The 18,224-nt window shown below is 50.6% G+C and overlaps 1 protein-coding gene across 9 annotated transcripts in view; it reads left to right on the top strand.

Moving 5' to 3' along the window:
• STX1A (syntaxin 1A) overlaps positions 1 to 18,224 on the top strand; it is a 337,512-nt gene that overhangs the window by 114,501 nt on the left and 204,787 nt on the right. Inside the window, exon 2 of one of the 9 annotated variants that reach the window (XM_084651121.1) lies at positions 12,962 to 13,067. The exons of the other annotated variants lie outside the window; for them this stretch is intronic. Coding sequence (XP_084507247.1) covers positions 13,058 to 13,067 — 10 coding nt within the window. The 5' untranslated portion in view covers positions 12,962 to 13,057. The remainder of the gene's footprint in view (positions 1 to 12,961; positions 13,068 to 18,224) is intronic. 9 annotated transcript variants of the gene reach the window in all.

Genomic DNA, 18,224 nt, shown 5'->3' with positions numbered 1-18,224 from the left:
GACCTGGTACATGGGGTCAGAGTGCCACTCAGGTTTGGCCTAGCCAAAATGTTGTTGGGCTAGGCCATGATCCCCAGTTCCACTGCCTTTGGTAGCAGGATTTTAGTGCTTGACAGTGGAGTCACTGCCAATTCTTCTGTAATTCAAACCTATGTGCTGCATTCTTGGTGTGGCAGTCACTCATAGGCTGTTCAATGTGAGTACCTGAAACATAAAGTTAGTGCTGTGTGCGTACATGAGAGAGAATCACATGGTACTGTTTCTGGATGACTTATGTAATTAACCCACAATGTGCCATTCCAGCAGCCTGTTGCCAAAATTGCAGTTTGAAAAGCACACTGTTGTTGGCTGAACAATTTGACATTTGCTTTCAGCAGGTATTTGACTGGTCAAGGTAAACTTTTCCTTTTGCAAACCTGCTACCCTGTCCTCCAAATCCCTCTGTTAGATTTATCTCTGCCAGAAGGCTGGCTGGTGATAGGAGCTGGGAGGTGATAAACTGTGATTGATTTGCTTGTCTCCATGTGGAAAAACCCAAACCTATGTCTACACATGACGATGCAACTTGTTAGTGAAAACACCTGATTGTGTAACTATACCCCTGCCTCTCTCCCTCCCTCCACCCTTTGCATTGTTTCACTCACTAATTGTATCTTGTCTTAAACTAAGGTTATGCACTCTTTGATGGACAGGGATTATGTCTGTACACATCAGCACAAAGGGCCCTGGCCTAGTTGGAACCCCTAGGCGGTATTTAAATGGGGGAATTTGTTAGAACTCACCCTGGTGAAGCTTGTTCTCGAGCATATTTACAAAAAGTGAATGCAGCGGGGGCCCACTCGCAGTTGGAGCTAGCACCTTACACAGTCCCAGATGTTCTATGCAGTGCTGGCCTAGCTGGATGGATCAGCTTGTCAGAAGAAACCCGCCCCCAAGCTGTTCCAACACAGCACTGAAACCCTCCTGTCCAAATCATACCATGCTCTATCTTAAGCAAATGAAGGTCTGGGTGAGTGTGACATTTTGGGATTCAGCCCAGACCAGTGAGGGGTTCTGTCACTGCCTGTCCCGCAACTTTGAGTTCCTTAAATGCTATAGTGCTGTGACTCACAGCCCGCACACCAACCTCCCACAGACCCGCATGTGGGTCACCGCCTGACTTCCAATGCCCAGTTACTGTTTTCACAGTGACTCCAACACCCCCAATCCCAAATTTCCCGAAAACTGTCTCCCTGCAGTGTCCAGCCCTCTCCTGGAACACTCCTAGAAGTTATTCAGTTTACTGCTCCTTTAACGAGAGAGAAACAGCCACTTGTTATCTTGACTAGAGTTACCAATCACTGCAATTCAATCAAAGCAGTGGGCTGGGTTAGAGAAAAAGTAAAATAAGTTTACTCAATTAAAAAGTGAGAGGTTTTGGGTGAGTTGAAGGATATGGGACAAACAAACACAAGTAAAACTACCCTTCCTAATGGCTACGACCTAACTTAACAAGTCCCAGGCTTTGTTCATGGTGGTGTCCTCGCTAGTCTTCCTTTTCCAGCAGTGGCTGACTTGCCCTCTGTCCGGATCCCCCCAGAGACCCAGACACTGGTTTTCCGTGTCTCCTCAGGGTTCTCTGCCCCTCTTTTTATAGGCCAGTAAATCTTTGAAAAGTCTCTCTCTCAAAGTTCTCTGACCTGCTTCAAGAGGCAGGAAGGAGTCCTGAGGGTGCAGTCTCCATCCCCATTAAAAGATTGTCAAGTGGCCACTTTTTCCCCACGTGTTCTCCTGATAGCTTTGTTTGCCTGGCCTGCAAATGTGGTTGTCTTTGTCTTTGGGCAGGCACCCCTTGCTCCATCTGCAGGGGGGAAATATTCAAGCAGGTGGAACCATATTCCTGTGCCTGGAAAAAAGCATTTTCTCACTCCCCCTCGCTTGCCTGGTTTAAAGCCGTTAGTTATCACTCCAGCACAGCTGCATAATCTTTTATGGGTTGGCCCTACAAACATCATGCAAAAATACTAGTGATCAGTGTTATTAGTTTTCCAGTGACATATCACATGGCACCTTTAAGATACAGTTTGGAACAACAGAGCGCTGGGGTCACCGGGCTGCTCAGGCCAGCTGAAACTCACTGCCCCTTTTAGGGTGATAGTGAGCAACCCCCATAACTCGCTGTAATGCAGTGCAGAGATGGGTCAACTGCCAAACACTGCTTAAAATGCCTTCTTTCATCCCTGGGCTGGTACTGCTGATGTGGTGCATCAGAAAGGTTTTCCTACCGTTTGTGGCTTGACTTTTCAGATAACAAAGGGCAGAGTCCCCTGAGGTCGGGGGAGGGTGTTGTTCATTGGATCAGATGTAAATCCCATGGCATATGCTTTGCTGTTTGATCTCATCTTTAGCCTGGTAATTCTTGACTGTCTTGACATTGACAGATGGGTTTAATCCATCTGCTGAGATTAGTTTAGGAAGGCTGAGGTGAAAGTGAACCCCAAATCCTTTTACTGTGCTTAACTGGGGTTATTCTGGGGCTGCAGCATGCTGCTAAGCCAAGGGTGGGCTCTCTACTGTTAGGAAATCCTGAAAACACAGCTTCATCCTGCAGGCTAGTTTTCAGAGGAGGTGAAGGCTGGGAGCTGGGATCCCATGTGTATTCAGGGAGTGAGGTTTGAAAGCATGTTTCATGGGGATGTTTGCTCAAAGGTGTGTGAGGGGGAGGGGCATAGGCTGCCAATTACACATTGATTGACATGCTCCAGTGATTAACAGGCAGCTCTCCCTCCCTGTACCAGATGGGCTGTCGGAGCTTTGGAAGGAGCTGTCACAGACATGAACAGTAGAAGTAAATCTGACACAAACTACAGGACATCAACCCCAGTCAGGGAACTGTCCATCCCACTCGCTCTGCAGAGCCCTTCTCCGAATGGGACCTGCCAAGCAGCTGTGTATGGAGAATTGTCTTCTGTATTTTCCTGTGAGCCATATTTCCAGGGTGAGAGACTCTACCCTGAGAAGCAATGACTATGAAAGACTTGGGGGTCATGGTGGATAATCAGCTGAATATGAGCTCCGACTGCGATGCTGTGGCCAAAAGGACTAATGCAGTCCTTGGCTCTGTAAACAGGAGAATCTTGAGTGTGAGAAGGGAAGCTATATTACCTCAGTGTTTGGCACTGGTGCAGGTGCTACTGGATACTGTGTCCAGTTCTGGTGCCCACAATTCAAGAAGGATGTGGATAAGCTGGAGAGGGTTCAGAGAACAGCCACCAGAGTGACTAAAGGATTATAAACCTGCCATATAATGAAAGTGTCACGGAGCTCAGTCTCTTTAGCTTCAGAAAAGCAGGGTAAGGGGTGACTTTATAAGTACCTAGATGGGGAACAGAAGTTAGGTAGCAAAGGGCTCTTCAGTCTAGTAGACAAAGGTTTAACAGGATCCAAAGGCTGGAAGTTGAAGCTAGACAAATTCAGGTTGGAAATAAGGCACAAACTATCAGCAGTGAGAGTTATTAGCCATTGGAACAACTTACCATAGGCCTGTTAGGGGAGAACAGTGCTGAGGGGAGCCTGGGTCCCTCCACCTGCTCTGGGTGGAGGACCTAAGCAGCCCCCGGCTGTGTCCCTGCCCCTCAGACCCCACACCTAGGGCGGGTGGAGGGACCCAGGCTCCCCACAGCTGCCAACATGGTTCTCCCCGAACCAGTTCCGGCTCGAGGGGGTGGGGCGGTGCAGCTCGGAGCTGAAGCCTGGCCACAAAACCAGGTGGGCAGCTGTGAGGAGCATTGGTGGACTCTCCACCTGCCCTCGGCGGGGGGCCCAAGCAGCCCCCGGGCAGTTCCACAGGTCTGTCCGTTGTCCACCCTGGCCAGGCCAGCATGGAGTCCAACTGGGGAGCTGTAGGGTGCCACAGCGGACCGTACACCTGCCTGCCATGCAGGGAGAGGGGGAGGGCTGAGAGCAGCCCCTGGCTCCCTGCCCAGCCAGGGTAAGTAGAGTCCTGAAAACTGTGGATATCTGCATCCATAGATGCGGATATTTGCAGACAATTTTTGCAGATTGCGGATGGATGCGGATACACATGTTTGTATTTGTGCAGGGCTCTACCAGTGGGTGCCCGGGGGCTGGAATAGTGGGTGCTCAGCACCCACCAGCAGCCCTGCGGATCAGCCCCTCCCCCTCTCCCCAGCACCTCCTGCCCGCTTTGATCAACTGTTCAGTGGTGTGCAGAAGGCGCTGAGGGAGGAGCGGGGTGGGGCTTGGGAAAAGGGGTGGAATGGGGGTGGGACCTGGGGCAGAGTGGGGGTCGAGCACCCCCTGGCAAATCACAAAGTCGGTGCCTCTGGTGGTGGTGGATTCTCATCACTGTCCATTTGAAGATGGAGGTTGGGTGCTCTAGCTGGAGTGGCTGTTAGTTCAGAGAAGTGCGATGTTCTGTGTATCACAGGAAGTTGGACTGCGATGGTCACAAGGGTCCCCTCTGGCCTTCTGGTCCATGAATACAGCAGCTCCCCTTTGTCTGTAATCAACCCAGTGCTCTGAGCGGGAGGAACTGGAGAACCTTTTCACTTGTTTACCCACGTAATAAAAATACAGAACCCCAAGAAGGGAAGGAGTCAGCTGATGCAAAGACAAGTCTGTCACCTGTCTGTGGTTGAGTACATGCAGGTTTGCTCTTGGAAACTTTCACCGACTCCCTCCTTGTGCCGACATTTACACTGTACCAGCAGGTGCCAGCACTGGGTTTGACCTGACAGTGTCTTGTCTTCACTAGCCGTGGAGCTACAAAGCATGACACCAGCAATGGGAAAACATTCACTCCACTCTCACTGCGGTCCAGGCATGCACTTCGCGCCTCTGCTTTCACAGCCTCTCCTGCGGTATTTAGAGGAAGAACCTAAAATGATGTGTCATTCAGGGGCACAGGTGTTCTTGGTGCTGGCCCAGTGCCCACAGTCTCTGTGCCCGTCAGTTGGTACCCCTGCCCACAGCCTCGCTGCCTAGGCATGCCTGTTCACTCTTTCCTAGTGCCCACCATCTCAATGGTTGCTGGCTCACCCACCACCTGCAGTCTTGCGGTCTTCTGACACACTCCCTGGCACCAGCTGCTGGCAGTGTGTCTGTCTGCTGCTCACTCTTGCTGCTTACCAGCACATCTACCACTCCCCAGTTTCTGTTGCGGCCATTACACCCCCAGCATGTTTGCAGGCTCACTGCCTACCTGGTCAGTTGCTTTGCCCTTGCTTTGGTGCCTGCCAACTTCCCCGCCCAGAGACCCCTGTTAACGTCTGACCTGCACACCCTGCCTGCTCTCTGCTTTTTAATGTTAGTTTTTCAGTAATGATGCAAATACTGATTGGAAATAACAGTCCTGAAAGATGGGCGATGGCTGCACAGGGCTGAGACATTATTCTCCATATGCTATTAATTGGTAAACCTACAATAAGCATAAGAGTGTGGGCCAGAGTGCTGCTTCCATGTGAGTGCAGAACATTCCCTGACTGAGTCAGCAGCCTGTGCAGTGTGGAGAGATTGCTAAGTGCAGTGCTGACTATTGCTAAACATGTCTAGAGCCTGGCTGCCCAAGGAGAAGCTGCTGTGACATCCTGCAAAGGGTGGCTGGATGGCTACTGCGGGCAGTGGCAGATCCTAGGAATTTAGTTGATGGCAGAGCCAGAACGTTCGTGTGTGGGCGCTGGAGCTTGCCTGCATACAACTGTGCACACCTAGCTCCTGTGCACAAGTGCTGCTTGTGTGCACGTGCCACATGTCAGGCTGGCTTGTCCATAGAATCATAGAATATCAGGGTTGGAAGGGATCTCAGGAGGTCATCTAGTCCAACCCCCTGCTCAAAGCAGGACCAATCCCCAATTAAATCATCCCAGCCAGGGCTTTGTCAAGCCTGACCTTAAAAACTTCTAAGGAAGGAGATTCTACCACCTCCCTAGGTAAGGCATTCCAGTGTTTCACCACCCTCCTAGTGAAAAAGTTTTTCCTAATATCCAACCTAAACCTCCCCCACTGCAACTTGAGACCATTACTCCTTGTCCTGTCCTCTTCCACCACTGAGAATAGTCTAGAGCCATCCTCTTTGGAACCCCCTTTCAGGTAGTTGAAAGCAGCTATCAAATCCCCCCTCATTCTTCTCTTCTGCAGACTAAACAATCCCAGTTCCCTCAGCCTCTCCTCATAAGTCATGTGTTCCAGACCCCTAATCATTTTTGTTGCCCTTCTCTGGACTCTCTCCAATTTATCCACATCCTTCTTGTAGTGTGGGGCCCAAAACTAGACACAGTACTCCAGATGAGGCCTCACCAATGTCGAATAGAGGGGAACGATCACGTCCCTCGATCTGCTCGCTATGCCCCTACTTATACAGCCCAAAATGCCATTGGCCTTCTTGGCAACAAGGGCACACTGCTGACTCATATCCAGCTTCTCGTCCACTGTCACCCCTAGGTCCTTTTCCGCAGAACTGCTGCCTAGCCATTCGGTCCCTAGTCTGTAGCTGTGCATTGGGTTCTTCCGTCCTAAGTGCAGGACCCTGCACTTATCCTTATTGAACCTCATCCGATTTCTTTTGGCCCAATCCTCCAATTTGTCTAGGTCCCTCTGTATCCTATCTCTGCCCTCCAGTGTATCTACCACTCCTCCCAGTTTAGTATCATTGGCAAATTTGCTGAGAGTGCAATCCACACCATCCTCCAGATCATTTATGAAGATATTGAACAAAACCGGCCCCAGGACCGACCCCTGGGGCACTCCACTTGACACCAGCTGCCAACTAGACATGGAGCCATTGATCACTACCCGTTGAGCCCGACAATCCAGCCAACTTTCTACCCACCTTATAGTGCATTCATCCAGCCCATACTTCTTTAGCTTGCTGACAAAAATACTGTGGGAGACAGCGTCAAAAGCTTTGCTAAAGTCAAGGAACACCACGTCCACTGCTTTCCCTTCATCCACAGAACCAGTAATCTCATCATAGAAGGCGATTAGATTAGTCAGGCATGACCTTCCCTTGGTGAATCCATGCTGACTGTTCCTGATCACTTTCCTCTCATGTAAGTGCTTCAGGATTGATTCCTTGAGGACCTGCTCCATGATTTTTCCAGGGACTGAAGTGAGGCTGACTGGCCTGTAGTTCCCAGGATCCTCCTTCTTCCCTTTTTAAAAGATGGGCACTACATTACCCTTTTTCCAGTCATCTGGGACTTCCCCCATTCGCTACGTGTTTTCAAAGATAACGGCCAATGGCTCTGCAATCACAGCTGCCAGTTCCTTTAGCACTCTCGGATGCAACTCGTCCAGCCCCATGTACTTGTGCACGTCCAGCTTTTCTAAATAGTCCCTAACCACCTCTTTCTCCACAGAGGGCTGGCCATCTACTCCCCATGTTGTGATGCCCTGCGCAGCAGTCTGGGAGCTGTCCTTGTTAGTGAAGATAGAGGCAAAAAAAGCATTGAGCACATTAGCTTTTTCCACATCCTCTGTCACTAGGTTGCCTCCCTCATTCATTAAGGGGCCCACACTTTCCTTGGCTTTCTTCTTGTTGCCAACATACCTGAGGAAACTCTTCTTGTTACTCTTGACATCTCTTGCTAGCTGCAGCTCCAGGTGCGATTTGGCCCTTCTGATTTCATTCCTACATGCCCGAGCAATATTTTTATACTCTTCGCTGGTCATATGTCCAACCTTCCACTTCTTGTAAGCTTCTTTTTTATGTTTAAGATCCGCTAGGATTTCACCGTTAAGCCAAGTTGGTCGCCTGCCATATTTACTATTCTTTCGACTCATCGGGATGGTTTGTCCCTGTAACCTCAACAGGGATTCCTTGAAATACAGCCAGCTCTCCTGGACTCCTTTCCCCTTCATGTTAGTCCCCCAGGGGATCCTGGCCATCCGTTCCCTGAGGGAGTCGAAGTCTGCTTTTCTGAAGTCCAGGGTCCGTATCCTGCTGCTTACCTTTCTTCCCTGTGTCAGGATCCTGAACTCAACCAACTCATGGTCACTGCCTCCCAGATTCCCGTCCACTTTTGCTTCCCCCATTAATTCTTCCCGGTTTGTGAGCAGCAGGTCAAGAAAAGCTCCCCCCCTAGTTGGCTCGTCTAGCACTTTCCCCAGGAAATTGTCCCTTACTCTTTCCAAAAACTTCTTGGATTGTCTATGCACTGCTGTATTGCTCTCCCAGCAGATATCAGGAAAATTAAAGTCACCTATGAGAACCAGGGCGTGCGATCTAGTAGCTTCTGCGAGTTGCCGAAAGAAAGCCTCATCCACCTCATCCCCCTGGTCCGGTGGTCTATAGCAGACTCCCACCACTAAATCACTCTTGTTGCTCACACTTCTAAACTTAATCCAGAGACACTCAGGGTTTTCTGCAGTTTCGTACCGGAGCTCTGAGCAGTCATACTGCTCCCTTACATACAGTGCTACTCCCCCACCTTTTCTGCCCTGCCTGTCCTTCCTGAACAGTTTATAACCATCCGTGACAGTACTCCAGTCATGTGAGTTATCCCACCAAGTCTCTGTTATTCCAGTCATGTCATAATTCCTTGACATCACCAGGACCTCCAGTTCTCCCTGCCTGTTTCCAAGGCTTTGTGCATTCGTATATAAGCATTTGAGATAACCTGCTGATCACCCCTCATTCTCAGTATGAGGCAGGAGCTCTCCCCTCAGACGTTCCTGCCTGTGCTTCCTCCCGGTATCCCGCTTTCCCACTTACCTCAGGGCTTTGGTCTCCTTCCCCCGGTGAACCTAGTTTAAAGCCCTCCTTACTAGGTTAGCCAGCCTGCTCGCAAAGATGCTCTTCCCTCTCTTCGTAAGTTGGAGCCCGTCTCTGCCCAGCACTCCTCCTTCATGGAACACCATCCCATGGTCAAAGAATCCAAAGCCTTGTCTCCAACACCACCTGCGTAGCCATTCGTTGACTGCCACGATTCGACGGTCCCTGCCCCGGCCTTTTCCTTCCACGGGGAGGATGGACGAAAAGACCACTTGCGCCTCAAACTCCTTTATCCTTCTTCCCAGAGCTACGTAGTCCGCAGTGATCCGTTCAAGGTCATTCTTGGCAGTATCATTGGTGCCCACGTGGAGAAGCAGGAAGGGGTAGCGATCCGAGGGCTTGATGAGTCTCGGCAGTCTCTCCGTCACATCGCGAATCTTAGCCCCTGGCAAGCAGCAGATTTCTCGGTTTTCCCGGTCAGGGTGGCAGATAGATGACTCAGTCCCCCGGAGGAGAGAGTTCCCGACCACCACCACCCGCCTCCTTCTCTTGGGAGTGGTGGTCGTGGAACCCCCCATCTCAGGACAGTGCATGTCATGTCTTCCAACCAGCGGAGTCGCCTTCTGCTTTCTCCCCCCAAACATATCATCTGGTCCACTCTCCGCAAAGGTACCTGTGGAGAGAACATGAAAGCGGTTAGTTACCTGTGTCCGCGTTGCTGGAACCCGGACATTCCCCCTTCTTCTTCTGGCGGTCACATGTTGCCAAGCTTCTTTACTGGCCTCTTGGCTCCGCTGTGCAACCTGCTCTAAATCTTTAGAGCTTTGTGCCCGTAGAAGCATATCCTGACTTTTGTCCAGAAAATCCTCCGTTTCTCGTATGCAATGCAGGGTCGTTATCTGTTGCTCCAGACCTTCAATCTTCTCTTCCAATATGGAGACCAGCTTGCACTTTGTACAGACAAAGTCGCTTCTGTCCTGTGGAAGAAAGACAAACATGGCACATCCAGCGCAGGTCACAACAGCTGAACCCCCCCTTTCCATATCACCTTCCTACTATGAGCTTCCTCAGAGAAGTTGGCAAGATGTAAGCCTCACTGGGCTCACTCCAGGCGAACTCCCAGGCAAACTCCTGCTGTGTGCTGCTCTGCTGTTCCCCGCTGCTCAGCTGGTTCGCGAAGCTCTGGCTATTTTTAAACAGCCAGCCTTCCCTGAAACCAACAAACAGACAGCTCCAATGCCCGCCCCCTGCAGGCTACCAGCCAATCAGGCACTCGCTCAGGCTCTCACACTGCTCTCCCAGCAAACACACACTCGGATACTTACTCAGCAAACACATGCACATGCATCTTCGACAAGCTGGCAGGAATTTCAGTGAGAAAGCCAGGCGTTTAACTGCAGCCCTAAATTTCCCAAAGCTGGTGAAATTGGTGGTTGGGGGCTCCTCTCCCATAAATAAACCTGCCTTTGTGCTATTGTGGGGTGGCTGCCCAGCTCCCTCTGATCTCCCCTAAAGAAAGCAGGTTTACTAGTGCTTTGGCTGCAGGAGTCAGCACCTGGGCTCTTTGGGGAGCAGGAATCTCTGGGTATCAGTGAGAGAGGAGATTCAGTCCTGATGTAAGGTTGTTACATGCGCCTCCCCGTCCATTCAGCTGGTGCCTGGCCCATATCTGATTACCATGGAATAATTGTGGCTGTTTAGCAGAGAGGAGAGCTGAACAGGAAGAGGCCTCCCCAGTGGATGTGATACATTTTGTGTGCACTGCTTTATTCTGATAACAAAGGCTGTGGATCTGACATCTCCTCACGTCTACCTTTGCCCGGCCTCCACATCAGCACTGGTGAGATTTTCTACTATTAGAACAGACTCTCGTCTTATCTGGAGCTACACAAATTGCTGGTGACAATGGTGCTGTTTGCCCAGGAAAGCAGCATTGAGTGGTGGGGAATATTGTTTCTGCTCATGTGCATTCCAAAAGGCTGCATGCACCACCGCCGGAAGCTTTTCCCTAGTGGTACCCGTCGGGTCGGCTGCGGAGACCCCTATATATGTCCTTGCTGACCTGCCGCCTGCTCAGTTCCTTCTTACTGCTCCTGACGATCGTTGGAACATTTTGCCTTTTATATTGCGCGCCTGCCAGTATGATGACACATCACACACACACGGCTGGGCAACAGAATTTGGTTTCCAGGCAGCCATGGTAAGCATTTTGGTAAGCGGGGTTGGCTTCTTCTGCCTTCATAACATGTGGGAATGGTTTCAAATTGCAGCACCCTCCTTTCCCAGAGCAAGCAATGGGTTGGGTTTCATGTTTAAAAGGAGGGGCTGCGATTTTCGGGTGGATGTGCAGCACACACCTTCCCCCACCCCTCTGTGTGGCTGTTCTCTGGGATGATCCCTTCTCCCCTCCCCCCACCGTGCGGCTATTCTCCAGGATGGTCCCTTTTAGCCAAGCACAAACAGCCCAGCATGAACGGGGTCCTTTTACTGTCCTTTACAAAAATTCCCCTATTTCAACCAGATGACCATGAATAATATCACTTTCCTGAGGCTGACACAGAAAGATATAGACCGAATGTTACTTGAATGCGACCAAAACCCAGGACCATTCACTGCCATGCTTTGTGCTGCAGTGATTCCAGAATACTTGCTACTGGCTTGGCGTGGTAAAGTGTCCTACCTTGGAGGATGAAATAAGGCGGCCCACCACAGAAGCCCTCTGCAAAGGCTTTCAGAGTACCTCTAGGAGAACTTCATGGAGATGTCCCTGGAGGATTCCCGCTCCATCCTCAGACATGTGAACAGACTTTTCCAGTAGCTGAACTGGCCGCGAATGCATCCCAATTCTTCAGGGCAAATCAAACATTAAACACTATTGCTTTTAAATCCTGTACCGTAGTTACAAATGTGCACTCACCAGAAGTGCCTTCTCTGGCTTCAGGGTTGGGGATCCTGCCTTGGGTGGGTATTGGCTCCAAGGTGCTGAAAAGGTCCTGGCTGCCAGGGAGAACGGATTCACTGCTTGCCTGCTGCGCATTCTCCTCCTCCTCTTCCTCATCCACAAAATCCTCCTCCCTGTTGTGTGAGACTCCCCCCTTGCAGGTGTCCGCGGACAGTGGTGGGATAGTGGTAGGGTCCCCCTCCCCCCCCCGAATGCCATGCAGCTGATCATAGAAGTGGCATGTATGGGGCTCTGACCCGGAGCGACTGTTTGCCTCCTTTGTTTTTTATTAGGCTCGCCTGAGCTCCTTAACTTTCATGCAGCACTGCTGTGTGTCCCTGATGTAGCCTCTCCAACATGCACTGTGAGATTTTGGCATATATATTTGCATTTCTTCTTTTTGATTGGAGTTCGGCTTGCACAGATGCATCTCCCCGTACAGCAGTCAGATCCAGTGTCTCCCTTTCGGTCCACACTGGAGCTCGTTTGCAGTTCTGGGGGGACGACATGGTCACCTGTGCTGCTGAGTGCTGCTGAGTCCCCCATGCTGACCAAACAGGAAATGAAATTCAGAAATTCCCGGGGCTTTTCCTGTGTACCTGGCTAGTGCATCGGAGTTCAAAGTGCTGTCCAGAGTGGTCACAATGGAGCACTCTGGGATAGTTCCCAGAGGCCAATACCGTCGATTTGCGTCCGCACTACCCCAAATTCGACCCAGGAAGGTCAATTTTAGTGCTACTCCCCTCACCGGGGAGGAATACAAAAGTCGATTTTAAGAGCCCTTTAGATCGACGGAACGGGGTTGGTTGTGTGGACGCAGTAATTTTTAAATCGACCTAACGCGGCTAAATTCAACCTAACCCCGTAGCGTAGACCAGGGCTAACAGATGATTATTTGTTGCATTTGAGATTAATGCTGGACCAAGAGGCCCATCTCCACACACAAGTAGATAATTGAGAGCTGCATGGATGACTCCAGACAGGCCCCATGTGTTGAAGCAGTCTGAATGCTTCCTGTGCCTCTGAGACAGTTTTTAACCAGCAGCCTCTAATCGTGCATCTTGCACAGGGCGTCCTGCACCCTGCTGGGGCTCACGAGATTTGTGGGGCTTGAAAAAGGTTTTCATTCTTCTTGCTAGAGCTGAGCAATCAGAAAGTTAGTTGAAGCTAGACAAAGTCAGGTTAGAAATAAGGTGTAAATGTTTAACAATGAGAGTAATTAACCACTGGAGCAATTTACGAAGGGTTGTGATGGATTCTCTATCACTGGCCATTCTGAAATGGAGATTGGATGTTTTTTTTAACAGATCTGCTCTAGGAATTACTGGGGGCAGTTCTCTGGCCTGTGCGATACAGGAGATCAGACTGGATGATCCCAGTCGTCCCTTCTGGTTTTGGAATCCATGAAGAGCCGTGAGTACCCTGAAGAGTAGGGGGCCAAGGAAGCAAAATTGGGGGGTGGGGGGGTTTCATGTCAATGAGTTGGGAAGTGGCCCAGAAGCACCTGTTCAGAGGACATGTGCTGCTGAGGTGCCCCTGAAAGTCTGCCAGCTGGAGGGCCATGATGGTGTAACGCCAACAGGCCCTGGTCGCCTTTGGGTAGGATCAAACCTGGGACCTTTGCAACTTAGTATCTGAGTCTCTACTGCATGGGCTAAAAGCCACATGGGTTTTAGCTAAGGCCATAGCTGACTCATCAATCTTTATCTGGGCTAGGTGCCCCTAGGTCAGTGGTTTTCAAACTTTTTCTCTGTGGACCCAGTTGAAGAAAATTGTTGATGCCCACAACCCAATGGAGCCGGGGATGAGGGTTTTGGGGTGTGGGGGGGACTCAGGTCTGGGGCAGAGGGTTGGGGTGCGGGGGTGAGGGCTGCAGGGTGGGGCCGGAAATGAGGGGTCAGGGTGTAGGAGGGAGCTCTGCGCTGGGGCAGAGGATTGGGGTGCAGGAGGTGGTCAGGGCTCTGGGCTGGGGGTGCAGGCTTTGGGGTGGGGCCAGGGATGAGGAGTTTGGGGTACAGGAAGGGGTTCCGGGTTTGGGGGGGCTCAGGGCTGGGGATTGGGATGCGGGGTTGGGGCATGGACTTACCTCCAGTGGCTCCCGGTCATCAGCACAGCTGGGGTGCAGAGGCAGGCTTCCCTGAAGTAGCCAGTAGTAGGTCCAACTCCTCGGTGGAGGCACGCAAGCAGCTCCGTGCAGCTTTCACCTGCAGACACTGCCCCCCCCACTCCTATTGGCTGGGAACCAGCCAATGGGAGTGCAGAGCCGATGCTCGGGGCAGGGGCAGTGCGCAGAGCCCCGTGTCCCCACTGCCTAGAAGCCAGACCACTGCTGGCCACTTCTGGGGTGCAGCGCGGTGTCAGAACATGTAGGCACAAGCCTGCCTTAGCTGAGCAGCACTGCCAACGGGAATTGTAATGTCCCGGTCGGCTGTGCCTACAAGAGCGACCCAGTGGCCTTATATGCCATGACCCAGTACTGGCTTGTGACACCAACTTTGAAAATTGCTGTTCTAGAGTAGGACAGAGTGCTACACCAAGCAGGTGTGGGTTATGCTCAAGGCTGTGAGTCTGCCATGGAAGTCACGGATTCCGTGACTTTCGGGAACCTCCAAGACGTCTGCAGCGGCCAGTGCGGCTGGCCTGGGGGCCGCCTGAGAAGCTCGGGCAGTCTTGGGCACTGAGTCCAAGTGGCAGCAGGAGTTTGGGTGTGGGAGGGGACTCAGGGCTGGGGCAGGGGTTGGGGCTCAGGGAGGGGTGAGGGCTCCAGACAGTGTTTACCTTCGGGGGCTCCCTGGAAGCGGGGACATGTCCCTCCCTCGGCTCCAAGGTGGAGGTGCATCCAGGCGGCTCTGCGCGCTTCCTCTGCCCAGAGATGCTGCCCCCACAGCTCCCATTGGCCCTGGTTCCCAGCCAGTGGGATCTGCAGAGCTGGCGCTCGGGGTGGAGGCAGCGTGCGAAGCCTCCTGGCCACGCCTCCGCCTAGGAGCTGAGGGACTTGTCGCCACTTCCGGGGAGCCATGCCGAGCCAGGTAGGGAGCCTGCCGGCCCCACCAAACTCCTTCCCCCCAGCAGCAGTGGGGGTCCTGGGCCATGCGCTGCCACCCGGCCCTTCCACCCCCCAGCACCAGTGGGGGTCCTGGGCCACCCCTCCAAAGCACCCGCACCCCCCTGGGCTGTCCACCCCCTCACCCCCTACCAGAGCACCCAAGATTTAGTTAGAACTATATAGTACAAGGCATGGACAGGTCAGGGGCTGTGAATTTTTGTTTACTGCCCATGACCTGTCCATGACTTTTACTAAAAATGCCCGTGACTAAAACATAGCCTTAGTTACACTGGTATCTACTGCAGCCTTTCAGCAGGGAGGGGGCATGCAAATGCTTCCCCCCATCCCAAGCACCTTGAGAGCTGGGAACCCTGGAATTCCCTGCTGGGAGGTTATTGAGTCAGATCCTGTGGCTAGATTTTAAAAATGGATACTGTCAGCTGGGATTTTGTTTGGAAATGCCTAATTCTGATCGAGCCCCTTTACAGAATGTCCTGACATTTTTTTAAGAAATCATTTTGCAAAACATATTCCTAAGTGTTTTTGCTCCTTGATTATGTTCATTAGAGTTTTTTCAGCAAGGGAGCCTCTGTCTTTGCAGGGGAAACTGAAAATGATTGGACGCAAAGTGTTGTGAAATGGACAAACTAAAATGAATGGGAATGAGAGAGAAATTGTTTTCTCTGCTGTTCTCTTTGACTGATAATCCTGGCACCTGCTTGTCACTCAAGTAGGCGTGAATTTTCAGACAGAGGCGACCTTCATGAAAGTGAAACATATTTTGAGTCAGTAATAAATCCATGGCCGTCTAGTGTTTGGTTGGACGGCTCAGCTTCAGGCCACACTTCATCAGGATTAGTTGGTGCTTTGGACTCACCATTGATTTCCTTCCGCTTAATGCATCGGTTATCCTCTGGGTATTTATCCATACATCCTTCCCATTGGTGCCCTTCTCCATACACTGGACGTGCAAAGGACCCTCCATTTTCATCTGGGGAGGACGGAGTTTTACTGTCAGTTGCAATTAGCATGGTAGTATAGTTGTGTTGGCAGAGTGTCTACATGCCTGTTGGAATGTGTTCCTCATTTCTATTCCATAGCAGGTTTGAACCTTTAAGGGTATGTTTAGTTGTTTGTACGTCAGCAACTGTAGCCACCCGGAGGTCAGTCAATGTCTTAGAGACCTCCAGGTCCGTGTGTGGCATGGAGCTCTCACTTTTACAGAACACTATTGATTAAATTCATTGTTGCAACATATATTTAAACTTTGTTATCACATCTCCAGGCACAAGTTTCAATTGAGTGTTATATTGGGTGGTTGGGTTTCATTATTTTGTACCTTCCTCATAAGCATTAAGCAGGGATCGTCAGTAAAAAGAAAATAATACTAATTAGGGTGTGTATTGCACCTGCTTTTCCTGTGATTACAGGAGGAGAAGATGGGCAGCTCATCCCACGCCATCTGTCATTAAGGCTGTCTACACTACAGACCTTACAGTGGCGCATCTGTTAAATCACCCCCAATGAGCAGCAGTAGCTGTGTCGGCAGGAGAGGGTCTCCTGCCAACATAGTGGTATCCACACCGGCACTTTTGTTGGTGACACGTTAGTCGGGGGCGTGGTTTTTTCCACACCCCAACAGACCAAAGTTTTACTGACAAAAGTGCTAGTGTAACCATAGTCTCAGTCTTTGTGTTTTGGTTTAGATGTATCACAGAACATGGTTTTGGGTTGAGCTTAGGCCAGGTCTCCTGGCCTTGCCCTGCTTTTTGATGAGATCTTTGGTTTAGTTTGTGCTTGTAGGCATAGTATCTTTGCCTTTACTAGAAAGAAAGTATTGTTTCTCTTTCCTGTTGATTCCTATTTACATATTTGTATGAAGTTTTTCTTCCAGTCGCTTTCTGAGGCCTCTCCTGAGCTGTGGGTCTCAACCTTTTGCATGCTGTGACCCCATGTTAAAAACAGAAGAGAATTTGGGGACTGCAACTGTGTTCTTGTCTGCTTGTAAAGAGAAGGAGGGTGGCTGCAACCTCCTAAAACCTGCTCACCACTCCTAAGCTGAACCTGTGCCCTTGAGCTTTTAGGCTGGGATTTTCAAAGGGGCATAAAAGAGCGAGGTCTTCCACTAGAACCCTAGCCATTGTCTCCATAAGCAGAGATCCGTTCCTTTATGCTTTCACAGAAGGAAGTCACTTATCACTCGTATTCAATGAAGGCAACATTTGCAATAGATATGCAGCTTGAAGCCTTCCTTGCAGGTCTGGCGTGAGGACCCCACTTCTATTTTGTGTATCGCTACAAAGCAGCACCAGCAGTCAGTGCAGTTATTGTCCCTCGTGCTTTCTGCTGCCAAGACAGCATAATGTCTCTGCATTTTGACCTGGAGACATTCTGACCATATGGTGCCCATGAATTCTGGTTTATTACATATTCTACCTTTTCAGAAGTGCTATGGTCAGAAGGGCCCATTCACATCCTCTAGTCTGACCTCCCGCATAACCCAGACTCATCCCAAGAGTGCTGCATTCTTGCTGGAAACAAGCATAGTGGGAACGTAATTATATCTGTCTCCTTTCTTCTCCTCCCCACAACATGCTGTGCCTGGTAACTCAATTAGTCTCATTCTTGGAGAGAAAAAAACCAAACAGCAGTTTGGATATAACTTCCTGCATGGAGACTAAGCATGAGGAATTTCATCACCAACTAATCTTTTTTTGGTTAGGCTGCTGCAGATGGGTGGTTACTCCAGAACTGCTGAAATGGGGCTCGATGGATCTGCAGGCCCGGAGGGACCCCTGTGATCATAATCTGACCTTCTGCATACCAGTGTTGAGAGAACATTCAAGACACTGTGAAACCGGATACCTGTCACTCCATAGTCACACTGGGATTTTCTTATACGGGGCGTGCAAAATAAAAAAAACTAGCAGGCTTAAATAGTCTGAAGAATCCCAGCTAATGAGCTAAGCATAGGGCAAATCCAGGAGGGGAGATGGTTTGTTAGGGCTGTGGATGTGTGTGGGATAGGAGGAATGTTCGTCCGCCGGTTAGGGTACTAGCCTAGGACTTGAGACACCTCGGTTCAATTCCCTGATGTGCCACAGACTTCCTGTGTGTCTTTGGGCAAGTCACCTAGCCTTTCTATGCCTCCGTTTCCCATCTGTACAATGGGGTAATAGCACCTCTCTACCTCCCAGGGGAGTTGTTCAGGTAAATACGTGAAAGAGTGAGGTACTCAGATGCTATGGTGATGGGACCATAGAAGTACCTAAGATAGACAGATAAGAAAAAAATTGACCAGCAGATGGTGTGTTTCTGCTCCTGCTGCTGGCTGCCTTTGTTTGAGCCCTGCCTGGAGAGTGGAGGAGCAATGTGGTGTGCACACATGCACTAGCAGCGGGACATGCTTCTTGCTGTGATTTCCAGACTCCTGCAGCCCTCATTTCTGAGGCAGGATGTTTCTGCACATGGCCATGTTCTTTTGGCTAAAGCAGCACTGGAGGGAGACAGCTCAGAGGCGTTTC

This window comes from Lepidochelys olivacea, assembly GCF_965140295.1.
Source record: "Lepidochelys olivacea isolate rLepOli2 genome assembly, chromosome: 17".
NCBI lineage: Eukaryota > Metazoa > Chordata > Testudines > Cheloniidae > Lepidochelys > Lepidochelys olivacea.
The sequence above is the reverse complement of the archived record's forward strand: the minus strand, read 5'-3'. Positions and strand labels throughout refer to the sequence as shown.